The sequence below is a fragment of the Piliocolobus tephrosceles genome, chromosome 3, assembly GCF_002776525.5.
Source record: "Piliocolobus tephrosceles isolate RC106 chromosome 3, ASM277652v3, whole genome shotgun sequence".
NCBI classification, from domain to species: domain Eukaryota; kingdom Metazoa; phylum Chordata; class Mammalia; order Primates; family Cercopithecidae; genus Piliocolobus; species Piliocolobus tephrosceles.
The window spans coordinates 179,509,418-179,529,669 of record NC_045436.1 but is presented as its reverse complement, the minus strand read 5'-3'; the positions used below and the strand labels follow the sequence as shown (position 1 = coordinate 179,529,669).

Genomic DNA, 20,252 nt, shown 5'->3' with positions numbered 1-20,252 from the left:
CATGGTCTTCCCGAGAAAGGTGGAGGACAGAGTGCCCGAGAGGGGCTGGGGTCCTGCCTCCACCTCGCCACTGGCTCAGTGTGGCCGTAACCATGGGCACACATACTCCTCCTCCTGGGCTCCATCTCCCTGTTCCCTTGAGAGACCTGGATTGGGCGATTCGTGACTCATCGCCGCACTCATCAGACACCTATTTACTGAGCATCTATTATGGGCCAGGTACTGGGAATGGGGGTGTTTGCATGATGCTGGGCAGAGCAGACCCTGTAGTGGAGAGGCAGAGGCAGACCTGAACCAATCACATCAGAGTGAAGCTGCAGCTGTGATGGTGCTGGCTGGGGCACCCCTGGGGACCTGGTCCCTGACAAAGGGGCTTCCAGCTGAGACTGGGGGGCGGTGAGCAGGAGAAGAAAGAGCATCCCAGGCCATTGAAACAGCATGTGCAAAGGCGATAGGGTGGGTGCTGAGCCTGGAGGGGGAGCAGGTGTGGCATGAGGCTGGAGAGGGGCCCTGGGCACCCCTAAAAGGGGTGGCCTCATCCAGCTTGCTACTTGTGAAGCTCCCTCAGGCTACACTATGAGCCTGTGGAAGCAGCGTTGCTGCCAAGGTGCTGAGGGTACCTGTCTCCCCAAGGCTGATCCCCCTCTTGCCCTCAGGGCCAAATTCTCACAGATGGCTCTGCCGTTAAATAAGCATTCAGAAGTTGATCATGCACAAGCCCATTTGATTAGTGCTTTGAAAGAAAATACCCTTCTCTAAGGGCTACCCACTCATGGCACCTAGAGTGTGCAGATGGTATGAGGCGAAATCCTTTGCCTTGATCAAGGTCCTGGCCCTGACACTTCAGACAAGAGTCCCTGTTGTCAAGCCCTGGTGGATGTGCAACCACTGCAGTTTCATGATACATGGGTGCATGGGTAGACAGATGGATAGATAAGTAGATTGATGGATTGATGGATGGTGAGTGAATGAATAGATAGATGGTGGATGGATAGATGGATGGGTAGATGGATGAGTGGATGATGGATGGATGGGTGGGTGAATAGTGGATGAATTGATGGGTAGATAGAGGGATAGGTGAATGGATGGATGGATGGATTGATGGATGGTGAATGAATAAATGGATGGTAGATGGATAGATGAATGGATGGATGGGTACATGGATGGACAGAGGGGTGCATGGACAGTAGCTGAATGCCTGGGAGAATGGAAGGATGAATGAATGGATGGATGAATGAACGAATGGATGGATGAATGGATGGATGGATGAATGAATGGATGGATGGATGAATGAAGAGATGATGGGTAACTGGATGATGGGTGGATAAATGGGTAGATGGGGGATGAATGAGTGATACATTGACGGGTGGATGGATGGCAGGAGATATGTTGGTGAGGCCAAAGCCTGCAATTTCTGGTCCTACCTCCTGTTTCCTCATGTTCCCTCAGGGAAAGTAATGGGGATTTTCTGACAAGCCCATGGGCTTTTCTCTTCCTCTCTGAAAATGTTCTCATAGAGAAATGGGGAAATTGGGACTTCCTGATGGAGCATGTTTGGGACCTCCTAAAGATGAAGGCTCACAGCTCTTATATACCTAACATTTTACATGAACTGAATCCTTCATAACAATGTGCCCAGCCTCTGGTGGAGGAAAAGTATCCTAACTGCTTGCATTTGGTGATGCTGTCTCTTCATGCACAGCTTGTGCTCAGCATACCACAGACTGAAGGAACACCTACTGTGTGTTGTGGAGCTTACAGTTCAGCAAGGAAGACAATTAGGTGAGTGATGACAATAACTGGGATTTGTGCTGTGATAGAGGCAAGCTCAGGGTCAGGGGTGGGTGGTCAGGGAAGGCTTCCTGGAGGAAGTGTCATTTAAGCTGAGACCTGCAGGCAGCAGAAGCACCTCCAGCACCCAAGCCTTGGTAAATGGGGAGGGCCTGGTTTACTGGGCACTGGTAAATGGGGAAGGGTCCTAGCACTGCAGAGGCTCGGAAAGACCAGGGGAAGACGTGCTGTAGCAGGTGTGAGCCACGGGCGCCTTGGACCTTTTCTGTCTATTGTTCTCTGTCCGGAGCCAACTCAAGGCAGCTTTCTCCTGGCACTGGCCCACATGGGCTCAGATGGGAGAACCCTATGGGCTCCTTTGGCCTGGGAGCTAAGGTCATTCGCTCATGATGTCTGGTGACTCACATGAGCCCCGCAGCCAGGTTCTGTGCTGTGAGTGCAGGGCATCCTCAACTTTGACCTCTCTTTCCCCGACTCCACTTGGGAGCTGCAGGCACCAGCGTGGTTTCGGGACTGCACCGCAGCTCTGCCCCCGGGATTTAGGCAGGGAGAGGCCCGCACCCGCACTCACCCAAGGCTGCTGGTGTAGGTCTGGCCCAGGGCACAGTCGTCAGGCGGGGACAATGGATTAAACCAGAAGTTGGCAGAGCACTTGTTGGTGTTGGACTCTGAGGACGGGGAGCGCTCAAATCCGTAGTCGCTGGGAGGAGGGAAGAACAGTGGTAGGTGACAGGCACAGGTGGGAACAGGAGTCAGCCAGGGTTGGGGTGGAATGTGGGGGAGCTGGGAAGGGAACCTCATGCCAAGGGCCTGCTGTGCACGCATCTGTGAGGACATGAAGGAGCACCCACAGCCCCATCCCAGAGGGCAACACAGGGTAACAAGAGAGGCAAAGGGATGCTAGGAACTCAGAGAAACCTGGAGGGCTGCCTGGAGGAGGTGAGCAAATCTCAAAGGATGGATAGAGACAGGTAGGGGAAGAGAGGGAGAGGCACTGCTGGCAGGGCCCAGCCTGAGCAGCACCAGTACAGGTGGAGGAGGCTGGAATGCCAGGGGGCAGGATGAGGAGGGGTGAGGTGGGTGGCAGGTGGGTGAGCTGTCAGCCAAATTGTCCTGTGGGCACTGGGCAGTCATAGGCAGCTTTTGAGAACAACAGGGGACAGGTCGGGTGGCTTTCAGCAGAGTCCCTGGATGGAGAAGGGCCAGGGTGGGTGCAGCATGTCCCCAAAATGCCCTGACCTGTTCCTCACTTTCTCCTCCTGCCTGTGAGCAGCCACTGAGAGGGTTTAAAAATGCACCACCAATTCCTTAAAGCTCCTTCCTGGAGTGTGGGCTGGTGTTGGTGACTCGGTTCTAACAGATAGAATGAGGCAGACGTGGCGGTGTGTGACTCTCACACCAGGTTATAGAAGACACTGAGGCTTCCTCCCTCACGCTGGGGGAAGCGGCCGCCATGCTGGGAGGATGCTCAAGCAGCACCTGAGGCCCCGCAGCGAGGAGCCCCTCGCTCACCACAGGAAGTCCGAGTCCCGGCACTCGCACACGCGGGACGTGAGCACTGAGGTGAAGCTCCTCCCTTTGATGCACCAGGACGTGGACTTTCTCTTCCGGAAACTTCTCTGCTGGCCCATGATGCAGCGGTCGCCCTGCAGCAAGAACATCAGGGTGAGGAGCTGCCAGAGACAGGTCAACTGTTCTACATGGGCTTGTGCCGCTGAGCCTGCCAGAGCGTGAAGATGGCTGACGGCTCAGGTTACAGATGGGGAAACTGAGGCCCAGAATGAGGCGTGGCATGTCTGTGGTCAAGTTGGGGAAGCCTCCCTCTCATCCCAACCCACGGGCATTCACTGAACCCCTCCTGTGTGCAGCCCTGGCTGGGCCCGAAGGGTCGCAGAGCTGCTGGAAGTACTGCCCTTTTGAGGTTCCCCTTGTCCCCTCAGGCGCTGTGCAGGAGCTGGGCCGAGCCACAGCCTTGAAGGCTCACAGCACACAGTGGATCCTCAGGGGACAATCAGGATGGGACAGGCCCACCCCATCTCCCTGCAACAGCTGCTGTGGCAGTAATAGGGGCAGGGCCGGTGAGGATGCCCAGTGGCCTGTTTTCAGGCTCCTAAACCTCCTCCTAGGCCCATCTGAGCACTTCCTTGTGAAATCCAGCTTCAGCAATGCACCCTGCTAAGGCAGTTTGGCAAACACCGCCCACCCTCGATATCCAATCACCCTCCCCATCCGGTAGGCGTCCTCATCCCCTGCTGCTCCCCCAGGTGATGTCAAATCCTCTGATGCCTGGTGTTTCCTCTTAGTCAGTTTCCACTCACTGACCTTGGCTCTGAACCCCCATTTGCTCACACTGAATTCGAGTTGAGCCCAGTCTCTCCTTCGAGAGGGTCCCTGTACCCACCGTGATGGCCCCGAGTAAAGTCTTCAACCCTGCGCTTTAACAAGTGCCATTAAGTCATTTCTTCATCAGGGCCACCCACCCCCCAGCAGTTCCAGGCCCCCACACTCTGAAATCCCAGGCTTCCCCAGCACACTGCCTGCAGCACAGCCTGATTGGAATTACAGAGGGGGCACTGATGGCCTTTATACCCAGCTTAGTGTCCATATTACACATTTGCTATAGAAACAGTTATGTGGCTCGATTACAGGGTGGGCTCGCCCCAGACCCCACTCCACACCCAGACCCCACTGTCATGTATGGTACAGGCCTGTGTTACCTTCCTAAGATCTGAACATCCTGAACCCCAAGCACACTGAACTCCACGGGCTGGGGTAGAGCCTGTGGCCCCACACTCCCTGGGTGTGGCTGAGGACCCGCAGCCCAGGTAGCTCCATGACCGAGAAGGGTCTAGAAAAGCCCACAGGAGGCCTGGATATCTAAAGGTGCTGGGGATTCCCTGAAGACTTCCTGGAGGCGGGGAGGCGCCCTGCGGCCTTGCAGGGGAGGACTTTGGCAGGCAGAGTGGGCCTGCATTTGCAGTGTGCACCCCACCTGCCCGATCCCAGCCTCATCCCGGCCCACCTGCAGGTTGGAGAGGTCCCAGGAGCTGTAGTCCTCCTCGCCACACTGCCTGGAGAATGAGGGCCGGAAGTCCACCTTGACCAGCTCCCAGTCGGAGCGGAAGCTGATGTGACCAAAGACCCTGTGGCAGGAAGAGGAGGGAAGGGAGAGAAAACCACTTTCATTAGGCCTCGTCCTACTATGCAAATCATGTCCCCTGTGGACTCTGTTCCTACCTGTACCATGGGCACAGAGACCCCTCTCCTGCCCTTGCTGGGGATCAGAGCGAGGCTGCCACGGGCACCGAGCCTGGCCCTGCATGGGTACTCCGTGGGCTTTGGCGTGAATAGTCCCACAACCACCACCGGTGGTCTATGACTTGTCAGCTGCACTGCCTGAGTTGCTGCGGTTGACCCACCATGGCCCATGTTGATGGACAGGGAAGGAGGCCCAGGTCCACAGCAGGGTTAGGAGCCCTTCCACGGCCCCCACACTGGTCCTTGCATTATATTTTGCGGAATGATCTGTGGTCAGGTGGCTGCATCTGCGGCTGTCTGGCTTCTCGCTGGTTTTCTCCCAGCCTGACCGTGTGAGAGTTCTGCGCTGCAGAAACCCAGCTTTCCATCGCTGGGCCACAGGGCGTTTGCTCCCTAGTACAGGTGACGACTCAGAGAAATAACGAGTCAGCAGGCCCAGCTCAGAGCCCACGGGATGAGCAAGGTTGGCCCATCACAGCCTAGGTGGGTGGGGGAAGTGGCGGAAGAGAGAATACGGAGGCTGGCCACTTAGGGCGCACCCATGTGTGCTGGAAGCTATGCATGCACAGCCTGGTAGGCCAGGTCCACCCGTTTTACAGAATAGAAAGCCGAGGCACAGGGAGGTTGAGTAACTTGCCCAAGGTCACACAGCTTGTTTGTGCTGTTTCTTCTCCCTCCTTGCAGTCAGCAGTTATTGCTGCGTGCCCATCACTCAGAATGGCACTCAGGTGCCCCGCTTTCTCCCTCTCTGGAAAGGCTGCTGCCTGAGTGCCTTCCACTCCATTCCTCAGTACCACACACTTAGGCTCCAAAGACCACCCAGAAGGTAGGCCCAGCCTGCTCTTCCCTGGGCCTTCTCCAGTCCAGCTTGCAGTGCTCTGGCCATGTTACCAGAGGCCAAGCATCTGGGTGGGGGAGGTAATGCACGCTGCTCCAGTCTGGTCCCCGTCTGAGCACCCCCAACTGGGGCTGGATACTTGGGGGTGGCCCATCATGAGCTGAAAGGACAACCCCATTCTAGGGCAGTGTTGAGAAAGGTTTTGTAGGGTATTTCTGAGGACATGACAGCTGGGTCTGAGTGTCTGAGGCTGATACTTGAAGATTCGGCTCCACGGGGCACCTCTGAGCCAGGCGAGCCTGTGGCGGTCCATGCTTGAATTACATCTGTGACCTCGCGTTTGCCTCCACTCTCCGGAACATTCCCAAGAGGCAGACACTATTGTCTTTGTTTGATGAAACCCTAAGCCTCTGCAGGCTGAGCATGGGGCCTCCCTCTGTCTTTGCCTGGACCTTCCCCAGGGACCCTGCCTCCCTGTGCTCCCATAAGGCCCGCTCATTGAGAAGCAGCCAGGCTGGTTCCATCCTGCATTCCTGCCACGTCGCTGCCAGGCCTTCATTCCAGCCGGGCCCCTGGCTCTGGGCTCACAATCCCATCTGCTTTCTTCTCTGCGCATGGGGGTCAGAAGCCCCAGGCCGTTCTTTCTCAGAGGAGTGGCGAAATGGGGCTTGAGCTCTCGGCCTGAGATCCCTCCTAGCTGCTAGTGGCAACACCCACCAAGGACAGGGGAAGGTCCCCGGGTACGGCTGTGACTCTGCCGCGTCCGCCCGCTTCTGTAGGCGCTGTTTCCAACAGAGGAATCCTGTGGACCTGTATGGTGGCCCTGGCTGTGAGAGGTCTTGGCTCCAGGGCACCTGTCACTGGGATGAGGGTCTCACTTGCCGTCTGTCTCCTGATGGATGCCACTTGGATGGCCTCAACACTGGAGAGCTCCAACTCGTCGCACTGGGATCTTCCTTCAACATTGCTGTCCAGAATGTGCCTGGTGCATTGTTCTCTTCAACAGCGTCTGAAGGTCTTCTCTCACTTAAGAAATGCCTTTTTAGGGGAAACTTCTGGATCCCTGAGAGCATCCTCACTCTCTCCTGTGACCTGTGACATCATGAAAGGCACGGCAGCAGTAGCCACTGGTGTATACGGAGCGCCCACTGCAGGCCAGGCCCAGGTGCGACCTTGTATTCCCCCATTTCCTCCTCGCCAAAGCCCCCTTTCACAGACAAGGAAACTGAGGCTGAAGCAAGGGGCCCGCCTAGGGCAGCACAGCTTCAGGCCACCTCCTGGAGGGGCTGGCGTTGGAACCACCTCCTGGAGGGGCTGGCTGGAACTCCAGAGCCGGGCTGGCGGCTCTGGAGCTGTGAGGCTCTGCGCAGAAACATGGCGAGCGCAGAAACATGACACTGGGGGTCCATTGGCCGCAGAGACCCCCGGGAGGCCTCCGTCTCCCCGCTGTTCTGAGCTGGGGCAGAGGAGAGAGGCTGGTTTGGTTGATGAATTAACCCCCTCCATGTCCCTGAAGCCCTGCCTTTTATGAAACCTAAACCCTCAGCTGATACTACGAGAAATAGCTGCCATCTAGTTAATTCTGGGTCTTAGGAAAGACGTGCCGATGGGGCTTAGATATTACTTTGCAGGTAATGAGGGAAAAATGGGCCATGCTGTGAGGGTGGAACCCTGTAGCCGGGGAAGGCTCTGGGAGCCCCCACTCCACCTCTCGCCCAAGCCCAGGACCTGGGCTGCACTGTGGGGAAAGGGGAGGCAAGTGAAAGTGACTGGTGCCAGGAAAGTGTTCCAAAAGGTGCCTCTGGCTAGGTTAGAGGTGTCCTTTGGGCGGATTTGGACAGAACAGTTATCCGGGAGGGACAGGGTGGCCGAAAGCTGAGCCTGTGGCTGTGGGCCACTGGCGCAGGGCAGCTCCCGCACAGACCTCTGCAGAGGGACTCTCATTCTGACCTGCCGGCGTGCTCCCGCTCCTGCAGTTTGAGTTATTTGTATGCCACTGGGATTGGGAAGCTGTCTGAAGATGCAGCACTGTGAACCAGGGGGTCTGGAGGAACTGTTCTGATGCTTTAAAAATAACTTAAAAGGTTATAGCACCTGGCTGTGAATTCTGCCATTATCCTTCTGGGATAAAATGCCCCACCTGTGCGGGGGGGCTGAAGGCTGGGTCATCTCTGGGGCCTAACCAATGCTCATGACAGCCGGGGTGAAGGGCTTGGCACCCTGCAGAGATAGGCTCGTTCAAGGCTCCCGGATGGACAGCACTCCCATCTCTCGGCCGGGCAAGCTGAGGCCTGGAGAAGGCGCTTAATCTCTGTATAAGGAGTAAGGGCTGCCCTCACCCCTGCACTGCTGGCCCCCCGCTGCTCTGTGGGTTCTGGCCACATGCACACAAAGGGTCCATACCACAAACAGAGTGCGGGCAGCATACATGGTGGCCGGACTCCCTTCCTCCCTCGCTCCTCCTCCCCGTAAAGGCCACAGGAGGTCCTGCAGCTGTAGGAAAAGGGAGGACCATCCTGTTCTGTCCCAGACCACGGCCCCCGGGGGCATGAAAGTGGGCAAAAGTCATGAAGGATTTTATGCGTCCAGGGCCCGGCCGGAGCAGGAATGAACTGTGCAGGGAAAGCTGCAAACATCAGGACCCTGAGAGAATAGGAAGGGCCATTATCCCCACCCCATTTTTACAGGACAGGCTCCCAGGTCCCCACCCTCCCAACACTCCCTCAGGGATGAGTTCTTTGAGACATGTGGGCACCTCCAAAAATGGGGGAATAAATCAATCTGTCTAGATTTCTTATGAGAATGGCCTGAGGTCATCTATGAAAACAGCCGTAGCATGCAGTGGGGCGCTCGCTCAAGTTGCATCGCAGCCCCTGTCGCAGGAGGCCATATTGGTAAAGACGGAGGGAGGGCTTGGGGCAGAGGGTCCAGGAAGGGGAGAACGCCCCCTAGACTGTGGGAGGGGAAGGGGCTCACTGTTCTCCCGGGGTGCTGAAGGACAAGACCACCCAGGAGCGCCATTGCATGCCATCGAAAACACACGGATGCACGATCAAAGGTCGGCCGGCCGGCGGGACCCACCTGCGGCGGGTACTGGATATTCAGGGAGACCCATGAAGGGGACCCTCATCTTCTCGGAAATAACGCTCCCCCTCGCCCAGGACCCCAGGTGGGACGCAGAGCTGTCCAAGCATCCCCTCAATCCCACCACAATGCACGGCCTGGGAAGGCCAGCTGGGATCTCTGTCTGCTGGGGAGCGGGCGGAAGCCGGGCCTCTATACTAGAATCAGAGTCTAAGCAGGCGGTTTCTTGCTCATCACCCAGGAAGCGAGAAGGCCCCAAGCATCATAGGTGAGCATCAGTTGAGGGCTCATTTGCGGCGACCTTGTGGGGTTTAAGTCCTCACGTTACAGACAAGGAAGCCAAGGCCTCTGGAAGGGAAATATCATTTCCCGGGCACAGACGTTCTGCTTCCCTGAATCCTCCTGACAGCTCCTCAAGCCGACTCATTTCCCTATTTCAGGGCTGCGGAAACCGAGGTGCAGTGTGTGCGGTCCATTGTCCAGGGACACCGGCCTGGAGAGAAGCATCCTGATTTGGCACACAGTAGGTGCTCAATAAATGCATGTTGGATGAAGGCAGAGCAGAGGAGCATCCTCGAAGGGGGTCCCATCTCTGCTCTGCCCGGAGAGGACAGGCTGCTGCCCACAGAGCTGCCCAGGAGAGCCTGTCTGAGCTGGACTAGGTCGCAGTTGTTTCCTCCTGCAGCAAGGGCCAAGGTACCTCTCCTCTCCGAGCCTCAGTTTCTTTAATTGTTAAGCAGCAGAGTTGGTTGAGGGTGGGTGGGTGTGATGGGTAGCGGGCATGAAGAAAGCAGCAGGGGTCAGTGGTGGTGTCTTCCAAGGCTGTGCTCCCAGTCCCAGCCACAGCAGCCAGGGGAGCTCAGGGGCGGCGTCTGCCCAAACTCCCTGACAAACGAGGGGACATGCTGGCCCTGCAGAGTCAAACCTCAACCCTGCCCGGGCAGAGCCCAGTCTCATCCCTGTCCATGAGGAGCTCAGCCTCATCCGTGTCCAGGCAGAGCCCAGCCTCATCCCTGCCCGGACAGAGCCCGGCCTCATCCCTGCCCGGGCGGAGTCCAGCCTCATCCCTGTCCAGGCAGAACACAGCCTCATCCCTGCCCGGGCGGAGTCCAGCCTCATCCCTGTCCAGGCAGAACACAGCCTCATGCCTGTCCGGGTGGAGCCCAGCCTCATCCCTGCCCAGGCAGAACACAGCCTCATCCCTGTCCGGGTGGAGCCCAGCCTCATCCCTGCCCAGGCTGGGCGGGGTGGGCAGCACTGTCCCAGCTGGGCAGTTTCTTTCCAAAACCAGGCCTGCTCCCCACAGCCTGGAGCTGTCCTCCCGTGGCCTCCTGGGAGCTGTGTGCCTGCCGGGGAGGGTGGGGCATATGGAAGGAGATAGACGCTGGGGTCAGGCACTTTTGGGGGCTTATCCGTGTGGGACCCTCTGGGGCATTCAGGGGCCAGTGGAAGAGCCAGTCAGGGTCAAGGGCATGAAGGGCCATTGCTAGCTGGAAGGGAAAACTCAGGGTGTGAACTGGTGAATGAGCCAGGCCAGCACTTCCTGCTGAAGCCAGCCAGAGTCAGTCCCAGACCATAGATCCACACCTGCCACAGAGCACATGCCTACTCCAGCCAAGTGGGCAGGGGTGAGGGGCACAGTGCCCGGCTCTTCCGTGGGAAATGGGTAGGGCAGGGCCTGGCGGCTCTAGAAGGGACAGAGCAAAGGACAAGGTGTACAACGTCCAGGTGTCCAATCTCCCTGTGCCTGGGCCTCGAGGTGTAAGAGCTGTGGCCTGTTGCGGCAGCTTCGTGGGGCTACAGTGGCAAATTACCATGAACTCTGCTGGCTTCAGTCATCACTCGCACGCTCTCCCTTGCTGAAGCATTGTGCGTGTGCTCTTAGCGCGCTGGAGGCCAGAAGACTGAAATCCAGGGGCTGGCGGGGCTGAGCTCCCTCCACAGGCTCTAGAGGCGGCGGCTTCCTGCCCCTTCCAGCTCCTGGGGGCCCCGGGTGTTCCTGGGCTTGCAGCTGCACGGCTCTACTCCAGGCCTCCTCCCTCCCCAGCCTCCTCTCCACAGGCCTCCTCCCCACCCAGGCCTCCTCCCTCCCCGGCCTCCTCCCCCAGGCCTGTGTCTCTGTGTCCTCTTATAAGGACAGTCATTGGATCAGGGTCTGCCCTACTCCATGGCCTCATCTTGGCTTGATTACATTGACAATGACCCTATTTCCAAGTAAGGTCCCATCCATGGTTCTGGGGAAACGTGAGTTTGGGACACACTATCCAGATATCTCAGGCATCGCCATGAGAGGCGGGAAGAGGACGCGGGGGCCTCGCCGTGCGCAGCGTGGGGTCGCAGGAGCCGTTAGACATGCAGGCCTCGCCCAGCCCGTGAATCAGCTGGGCTGTCACAGGGGCCCAAGTTCGAAGGCGCCCAGAGGGGCCTTCACTTCACTGGTTTCTGGGGATGGCCTTCTCCCCCACTGTGGCTGCAGCGGTGCAGTCAAACCCTGCATGTCCCCGCTGTCCCCGCTGTCCCCCGCATCTCTGCTCCCGGGCCAGGGAGACTCTGAACACCAGATGCTTCTGAGACTCCTTTGCCCCTCATGGTGCCTTATTTGGCCCAAGCTGGGGCTGAGCAGAAGGAAGCCGGGCAGGGCCAGTGCTGCAGCCTCAGCCCCCGGGATGGGTGACAAGCGGGTCACAGCCAGCTCTGCCCTATGATGACCTGTCTGGGTGTCAGGCCCTAAGCCCTATGACCTTCATGCCACATGGCTGTGAAAGATGCCGGTAGATAGTAATACTCATGATATCATCACCGGCTCGAGAGGTGCCGTGGCCGTGGTGGAGCCGGTCTGGAGCCTCGGTCCTGCCCTCACCAGCCAGGGGACCCGGGGCAGGTGGCAGATGTCCCTGATTCCCAGGTGGCTGCGGGGGTGAAGGACACAGCAGGCCCAGGGAGGCCCAGCATGGCCTGCCTCGGGGAGGGCCCTGCCCCACCACCCAGCGACCGCTCCCCAGTCCCAGCACTCACGTCATGACCAGCGTCTCGTCCCCCGGCTCGCTTAGCAGTCCGTCCACAAACACCGAGGTGCTGGTGAAGTTGTGCGTGCTCCAGGTGAGGCCCTCGTCCACACTGAACCTGCCGGGAGAAGATCGTCAGCGTCGTTGGCTGGAAAGCTCCCTGTGTCTGGGACTCTGCCCCGCGGGTCCTGCTGGACGGGTGGGTGCTATACCAGCCGCCTTGCCAGGGGTGGGTGCTACACCAGCCACCTTGCCAGCACAGGTGGTGTCACATCTGCTTATCCACATCGTGCTGCAAGTCCTGGGGGTGTTTTCTGGGGACCACACAGACACTTTGCATCCCCTGAATGGCCCCGCCCATGGCCTGAGCCTGGCCTAGGGGTTGCCAGGCCCGTGGCAGGGCCGATATTGTAGTGCCACCATCTGGCAGTTGAGTAAGCTCTTTTTCAGACTACAGTGATACTGGCTTCCTGACAGCTGCTCTGGCTATGCCTTCTGGGTCCCGAGTTCATGCCTGCCCTCCCTTCCCCATGAGGGCCTTCAGCTGCCAACCCTCTCACCTGGGCACATGTTGGCTTCCTTGTCTGGGTTACCTGGTGCCAATCCCTGCACTTTACTAATTCCTCACCTCCTCGGGGAAGACCCTCCGTGCTCCCCAGGCTGGGATGGGGCCTCCCTCTGTGCCTGTCTCCCCAGGGCAGGGCAAAGTCCATCTCGATGACTCTTCCGGAAGGGTTTTTGAGGTGTGCCCCAGCCCTGGTCTTTAGGGTTTAGTGCCGTTGCCATGTGATCTTGTGTCCCCGAGGGGAGGACATTCTGGGAAAGAGTCTGAGAGGGTTCCCAGGTGGAAAGAAAGAGCCCCAGCCCGCCCCACAGCCTGCCCTCCCAGCCCCAGGGCTAGCCGATGCCATTACTTGAGGATCTTCAAGGGGATGGAGGTGTCTTTGATGGCCACGATCACGCCGCCATGGTCCAGGTACAGGATGTGATGCTCTTCCTCGAACACCTGCAGGGGAGAGTGGTGTGGCTGAGGGCAGGGCCCCGAGAAGGTTGGACGTCATTCCAGGCTGAGTGGCTCCTGGGAGGCGGGTCGTGATGTGCAGCTGGGGGACGCTGGCAGAGGCCAGGGCCGGTCTGAGGGTTCCCTGCACGTCCCGGGCCATCCCCAAGCTTTCTCAGCCCACGCGGACTCAGCGCACCCTGGATGATTGAATGGCGGAGAGCAACTTCTACCCTATCGACCTGAACAAGGAAACTGCGAATGAGCACGGCACGCAGCCCTCTCTGTGTGAAAACCCAGGCGCAAAGAGTGCAAGCAACATGAAGATGAGAAAGAAACGGAAAAACATTTACGATATACAGCCTCAGTCAAGGCAAACCCCAATTTGATATGAAGACTCAGCTCAAGTGCCATTTCCTCCAGGAAGCCCTCCCTGATGCCAGGCTGAGTGGGGAGTGGCCTCTGGGCTCCAAACCCCTGACCTGACACTTACTACGCTAATCTGTCATTGTCTCTTCCAGCCAAAGCTCCTCAAAGACAGGGCCGCTGTGAGCCTTCTGTACCCCACAGAGCTCAGCGCAGACCTTGGTGGCCAGGGAGTGTGTGTGGAATGAATAAGTGAACCAGTGAACGAATGACTGACCACCAGATCCCCAAGGGACAAAAGGCTGAGTGGCCTGGACAGGGCTCACCCAGGAGGGGATACCGGAGGTGGCCTTGCTTGTTGGCAGACAGCCTCAGGGTGGGGTCCCATTGTATACATGAGGACGCTGAGGCTCTGCGGGGTGGAGGGTACGCCAAGCCCTCACAGCTGGAAGGTGGCAGAGTGGGGGATGGCTCCAAAGTCACACCAGGACACATGGGGCCTGCCCCGAATCTCCAGTCAACATGCATGTGTGGGCGGCCAGCACGTCTCAACATGCCCAGCAAGGGCTCTGCCATCTCCGCCACATTGCTCTCGCCCCATACCGCCCCTCCTTGAAGGAGGCCCCCTTTGCCCTCCCACCCTCACTCATCTGTCTTCCAGGCCTGTGGCCCACAGCAGGACACAGGGAAGCCCAGGAGGGGACAGAGGACAGCCAGCCCAGGCAGCCCCCACTAGGGCCAGCACGCTCATCCGTCTCAGAGTCTCGGCGAGCCCTTGGGGACTATGGACGTGTCCACCTGAGCCAGGCTCCTGGGCCCCCCAGGAAGGTGCAGCTGTGCAGAGCTTCCAGGGACACGCATGCAGCAACTTCGTGCCATGTGGGGCGGGATAAGTAAGGAGGCTTGGCTGACCCCTTCCTAGCAGGTGTGGAGCCAAACAGGGCAGCATGTGCGCTGTCCCCAGGGGGGCTGAGCTGGGGACACCCCAGGCTCTAGGGGGACATTCAAGGGCAGCTGGGGAACAATCACGGGGACGCTAGAAAGAGAAGCATCAGCCTCCATCTTTGCTCTGCCCCTCCATGTGGAGTCTCCCTTGGCGTTTGAATGCTGGGTTTTCCAGGAGCCAGCAGAAGGCCCTGGGGAGGACACGGACTGAGGCCCCACATCACAGGAACATGAACCCCAGCAGACCTGGGTGGGGGCCGGCAGACCACACCCTTGGCCCTGGTGTCCAGCAGGTCTCCTGACCCCCATGCTCCTCAATCCCACCAGAACTTTCCAACGCTTCCGTGACCCTTAGAGTCAAGCCCAAATCCTACCATGGCCTCAGGGCGCCGAAGGAGGGGCCCCTGCCCACATTGCTCCCTTTCCCTGAACACACCCAGGCCCTCCGCACATGCCGTTACCCTCCCTGCAAAGCCCTTCCCCAGGCGTTTCCTCCTGGTTATCACAATCTGCTGGCATTTCCCACCACTCCTAGGAATTCTCCAGGAAGCACTTTTGCCTTGGATAAAGAAGAGAGGCTCCTTATGAAAAATGATGGAGGGTGAGCAGTTGTGTCCCAAAACCTGCCCTCCCTCTTCCCGTCTCCCTCCCTCCTCTCTCTTTTTTTCTCTCTCTCCCTTCCCCCTTCTCTCCCTCTTCCCCTCTCCCTCCCTTCCTCCTTTCTCCTTCCTGTTTAGAGTGGGGGTCTGTCAGGTGAGGCCAAATGACACAGAAGGGTGGAGCCTCCAGGACCTCCCTGGTGGGGGTGCTGCTGCCCGTCAGGGACTTGCAGGATCCAGGCAGCCACGTTGTGCCCATGAGGCGTCCTGCACACAGGATCTCACTGAAGAGCAGCCAGGCTCACAGGTTATTTCTCCACTTTCCAGAGACACTGAGTTTCAGAGACACAGTGACTTGCCTGAGGCCACACAGCTGGTGACCACCAGACACCAACCCTGCCCCTTCCATGGGGACTCCCTCTGTGGACATCTTGCCTCCACACAGGTGGGTACACACTCTCGTGGGTGGCGGGGTCGCAGGCTGGAGTGGGGACTCAGAGTTAACCTGGGGGCTCCCCAGATGTCCCCCGACACCCTGTGCTCCCTCTGGGGTTCACAGCCCTGTCTGCCCGAGGGCGGAGCGGGGGCAGGGGAGTTGCCGTGCCCGGATCCTCTGTCCTGACACTAGCTCAGGAAAGTGATTGGAGAAGCACATTGCCTATGGCTACATTCATAGAAATTGTTTCCTGGACAAGGGAGAGCTGACAGCCTGTAGCCTTTAGGGTGTCACAGGCACAGATTTTAGGGGACTAGGAAGAAGACCTTTCCACAATTCTCCTCCCCATTGATCTACCCATCCGACAGACCCATTGGTCTGGGTCCTCTCTGTGGGGGGTGCCAGCATAGACGCAGGCCTGGCCCCTAGGGATTCATAGCCTAGGGAGAGACCCCCAAGGAAGCAGACCGTCCCCACACAGTCACAGTGACTTGCCCGCGGGGTACCAGCAACTAGAGAGGGGGCCCTGTCATCTTCACCCTTCATGCCCTGCCACAGGACGAGGGGCTCAGCCAATGTTTTGTGGACAAACGACATCTTGTTTTAAGGGCAGTCCAGACTTGAATCAGTGGGTAGCCCAGGGAGGGGTTCACAGGGCAAGTGGAGCTCGGGGAAACCTTCGGAGGCACAAGGGCATCACACGCAGGAAACAGAGGGGCAAAAGCCTGGAGGTCAGGAGGGCAGCTGTGTCCAGGGAGCAGGAAGCATGTGGCTGGGCCGGGAGCCCTGGGGGCACACGGACAGGCCCCAGGACAGATGGGCAGCTTGGAGGCCGGTGTGACACCCAAGGCTTGATCGGGGAGTGACAAGAGCACATTCCCTTTCAGAAGATTCCTTAGTTGCTGGGGGAGACGGACCAGAGGGGCAGGGGCTCGTTAGAGGCTCCCCACAATGATTTAGGAGGAAAATGAATTCCCAAGCAACAGGCTCCCCCACCCCAGGAAGAAGTGAGCTCTCTGTCTCAGGGAAAATTCGAGGAGAAGCGAGCCTCCCTCACCAGGACAGCAGTGGAACCCTTGTGTGGCCAGGCAGGCCCACCCGCCTGCCTGAGCCCTGCATAAGCCCACCCGCCATGCCTGAGCATGATTCCCACCCTTCGAAGGTATGGCTGCAGCCTCCTTCCCTGGCTCCACCGGGAGCCTAATCGGCTGCTTTGGGGGTCCCCTGAGGGAGATGGGGTTGCCGAACAGCAGGGCGTGGTGCAGTGAGAGGACAGTGGGCCTTCCAGAGCCTGACAGTCCTGGAGTGCAATTTCCCTTTGGTACCGAGCTGGCCTCCTGAGCTGGTGTGCGCCAGGGCTCTGCACTGGGACACCTGGATGCCTGCCCAGCCACCCTCCTCTCCAAGCGTGGGCAGGACGGTGTTGCTGCATCCACCCACAGGGAGACGAACAGGGTGCCTCCCGGCCATCCTGGGAATGACATCTGCTCTCATTAGCTTGGGGCTCTGGGAAAAGGTGGCTCCGGGGTTGTCCAAACTCCACCAGCAGGCTGCAGGGTCTTCAGACGTCCATTGCTGTGGTTTCCTGCGCCCTGAGCGAGCAGCAGGGCCGCGTGGGGAGAGCAGAGTCGTGGTCTCCACTTCACCCTTTCCCTGCCTCCCCCACACACTGGGTTTCAGCCAGGGGCTCTGTAACGTTTTCTGGCTTTAAACAAAACATCCTAGGAAACTCATGCTTTTGAAAGGTGATGTCGATTAAACCAGATGCACTCTGGCATTCCACATTCGTATTCTGAGTTCTCTCTCAGATGCATCCCACTGCATCCCTGACAACCTGGGCATGAGAGGAAGCCATGGAGACCGCCCTGGGCTCACCACCCTGCCCTCTCTGCCTCTGTCCCACTCTGCCCCTGCCTGCCTGGGCATTCTTCCTCCCCAGCCCACCCTAATAAACTAAAACAAAACAAAACAAACAAACAAAAAATACCCACAGGAGCATCCCTCCCTCCCCTGCCACATGCATGCACAGGCCTGCCCCCTTAGGCTCCTGTCCCCACACCACCAGCCAGGCGAGTCCCTCTCCTTCCTTGCACCCCGCCGTCCTTCGGGAGGCACCAAGCACAGACCTGGCCAGGCCTCAGCTCAGCACTTTCCTAGATGCTCTCCCATTTAATTCTGATATTCCCAAGTTTGAAATCTAAGCAAATTGCTCAGCAAAAGCAACTGCTACGATTATCTTCCAATCCGTTTCTATGAAATTAGAAGACCTTCTATTTCACCCTGTCTATTGAATCTCATCCGGGGGAACCTTCTCTAACAAATAGACAGACGTGACCTTTAAGAAGCTTCAGACATGTTTCGCTGGTTTTAGTGAAATAGAAATATTAAAATACAACAAATCGCCTTTGCCCTTTTGAAAATTCCGTGTTTCTTGCATATTTTTAAAAAACGTCAAGGCCTTCAACCCAGGCTGCAGGTGAAGACTGCACTTTGGGATTAGCACGCGTGCCCAGAGCACTGCTGTGTGGGAGGGGGCCGTGGCTGGCGTACTCGGGCGTGTAAAACACTGACCTCGAACAGAACGTCTTGTCTGGAAGGAGAGAGTCATATGTAAGTTTGATTGATTTCCCCAGTATGTAAGGCAGACACTGCCACTCCATGAGGTTGGCAGGCCAACTTCAGCCAGAAAGACCATGTTCCGCCTCCCAGAAAGAAACAACCAGTGTACAATGAGGCGGGGCCCCCTCCTGGGGTGGGGGGGTTTGGATCCTAGAGCTGCCTGGACCACACAGGACACGTGGCACCGGCTGGCATCCCTCCCTCAGCCTTGCTGTCTCCACACTCTGAGGGCCACCAGCACCATCGCCTCTAGTCCGCGAATCTGAGCTCTGCACAGAGCTGCACAGAGCACAGAAGGACCCTGCCCAGGCCGTCCTGTGCTGGTGGGAGTGGCCGCGTCCTGCGTAAGTGTGCACTTCCTCTCCACTCCTCACTTCCTTTCTCTTTTCGGGACCTGGGATAGCCCCCAGACACCCCAACCCAGACTCACGATGACCCCCACAACCTGTTCCTCCCCCCGTATCCTCTTCCACTGCTGTGTCCACAGCCCCTGCCAGGAACCTGGAGTCCCCTGTACTCCCCTCCTGGCCTTTCTCTGGGCTCCCGAAAGAGCCCAAGTCAAGCCTCAGAAGCGCCATGTGGCTTCCTGGCCGGGACTTCCTCCCTGTTCTGTTCCCTGGCATTTATCCCCATTTCTCAGATGTTCGCATGACATGTCCAACTGTGTGGAGACGTTTCTCGCATCTGTCACTCCCCATCAGTGACCATGGGAAGAGCAGCTGGGTGGTCCGAGCCATCTGCCTGGATTTGCTTTTCAAATGCAGCAGATGCACATCTGCTAAAGTGAGCCCTGGCTCCAGCCACTTGGGCTGCAAGATGGGAGACATGGCTCAGAGCTTCTCCCACGGAGCCTCTGGAATGGATGGGATGACAGAAGTGTCTTCGGAGGGTCCCAGCTGGACGGGGTGGGGGTGCCGGGTACCTCCCGGCCAGCTTACCTGCCGCCAGGTGTGACCGCAGTCTGACGTGATGTACATTTCTTCTTTATATTCCACCAGCTGCGAGCCCAGGTTACCTGGTCCAAAAGGAAAGGGGCAGCACCACCCTTAGGATCATCCAGCTTTCCCCCTTTAACAAGTCTGAGCCTGGAAAAATCCTCAAGCAACAGTGGCCTGTGTCCTGGGTCTCCGTCTCCCACACAGACCTGCTGTGGCGGCTGTGCTGGGGCCCTGGGTCTGGTTCTCCGCAGTGAAGGATCAGCCCTGCCCAAAGACAGCCACATTGAGGGGACTCCAGCAGAGGCCCAGGGCAGGCAGAGCTCGGGCACCTCAGAGAACCCACTGGTGTGGTCCACAGATAAGAAGCATGGAGTGTGGTTAGAGATGGGTTGGAGAGGACGTGGGCTGGGTGGGCCAATGTGTGCTCATGGGCAGCCCCTGTGGGGCTTGAAAGCAGGGCAGGACATGGCCGAGTTTGTGTTTAGAGACAGCTCCTAGGGACTGGGTGCAGGGGAGCCAGAGGCAGGAGAGAAGGCAGGTGGGCACACAGCAGGGTCTCACTAGCTGCTGGGTGGATATTTGGGAGGAAGGTGAGGTGGGCACCAAACCAACTGGGGGCACAGAATGTGGTTTGGGTTTACTGGAGCCACAGCACTGGGCTGATTGGGTCAATCTCCAGCCTTGATGTCCACTCAGAAGGGCTCAGACTTAATGCTGTGGGCAGTGTCAGAATGGGAAGAACTCATGCCCAGCATCCAAGCCAATCTCATGTTACAGATGAGGAAGGTGAACCCACATGAGGCTCTTATAGAAAGAACAATGGCCACGCATAACAGCACAAGCACCAGGAAAATCATAGCAGCCTCTGGTGCTGCATCCGGCCCACCCTAAACAGCATCCTGAAATGGCTCGAACAAACGGATTTCTGATGAGACAGATTTGGGGCTCCCACTGCACCCCATAGCTGTGGCAGACAGAGGGGTCCAAATCTCCAGGATGATGGGGACCCTGATGATGGCATTGAAGCTATTCTGGGGCCCCAGAACAGCTGGGTGACTTGTATATCACTTGCCCTTTGAAGCTTTATTTAGGTGGCACTTTCAGAAGTACTTTATCCAGGGTCAAGTTTAGAAGTCACTGGAAAATTCCAAAGGGGATGGATTGTCCTCAAATAGATGAATTAAAAGTGAGTTCTAAGCGTGGCAGGGTGTTTGTGTGCCTGTCTTCTCTGTTGAAGTTCATTTACCTACCTACTCGTAAATCCACCCATCTACCGACTCATCCACCCACCTATTCATCCATCCATCCATCCATCCACCCACCCACCCACCTATTCATCCATCCATCCATCCATCCATCCATCCATCCATCCA

The 20,252-nt window shown here is 57.9% G+C and overlaps 1 protein-coding gene across 1 annotated transcript in view; it reads right to left on the bottom strand.

The window, feature by feature from the left end:
- The window catches only part of SORCS2 (sortilin related VPS10 domain containing receptor 2), a 542,685-nt gene that overhangs the window by 22,307 nt on the left and 500,126 nt on the right, over positions 1 to 20,252 (bottom strand). The window contains exons 12-17 of the mRNA XM_023206691.1: positions 18,880 to 18,956; positions 12,891 to 12,982; positions 11,987 to 12,094; positions 4,814 to 4,934; positions 3,304 to 3,437; positions 2,363 to 2,491 (exon numbers count right to left, since the gene is read on the bottom strand). Coding sequence (XP_023062459.1) covers positions 2,363 to 2,491; positions 3,304 to 3,437; positions 4,814 to 4,934; positions 11,987 to 12,094; positions 12,891 to 12,982; positions 18,880 to 18,956 — 661 coding nt within the window. The remainder of the gene's footprint in view (positions 1 to 2,362; positions 2,492 to 3,303; positions 3,438 to 4,813; positions 4,935 to 11,986; positions 12,095 to 12,890; positions 12,983 to 18,879; positions 18,957 to 20,252) is intronic.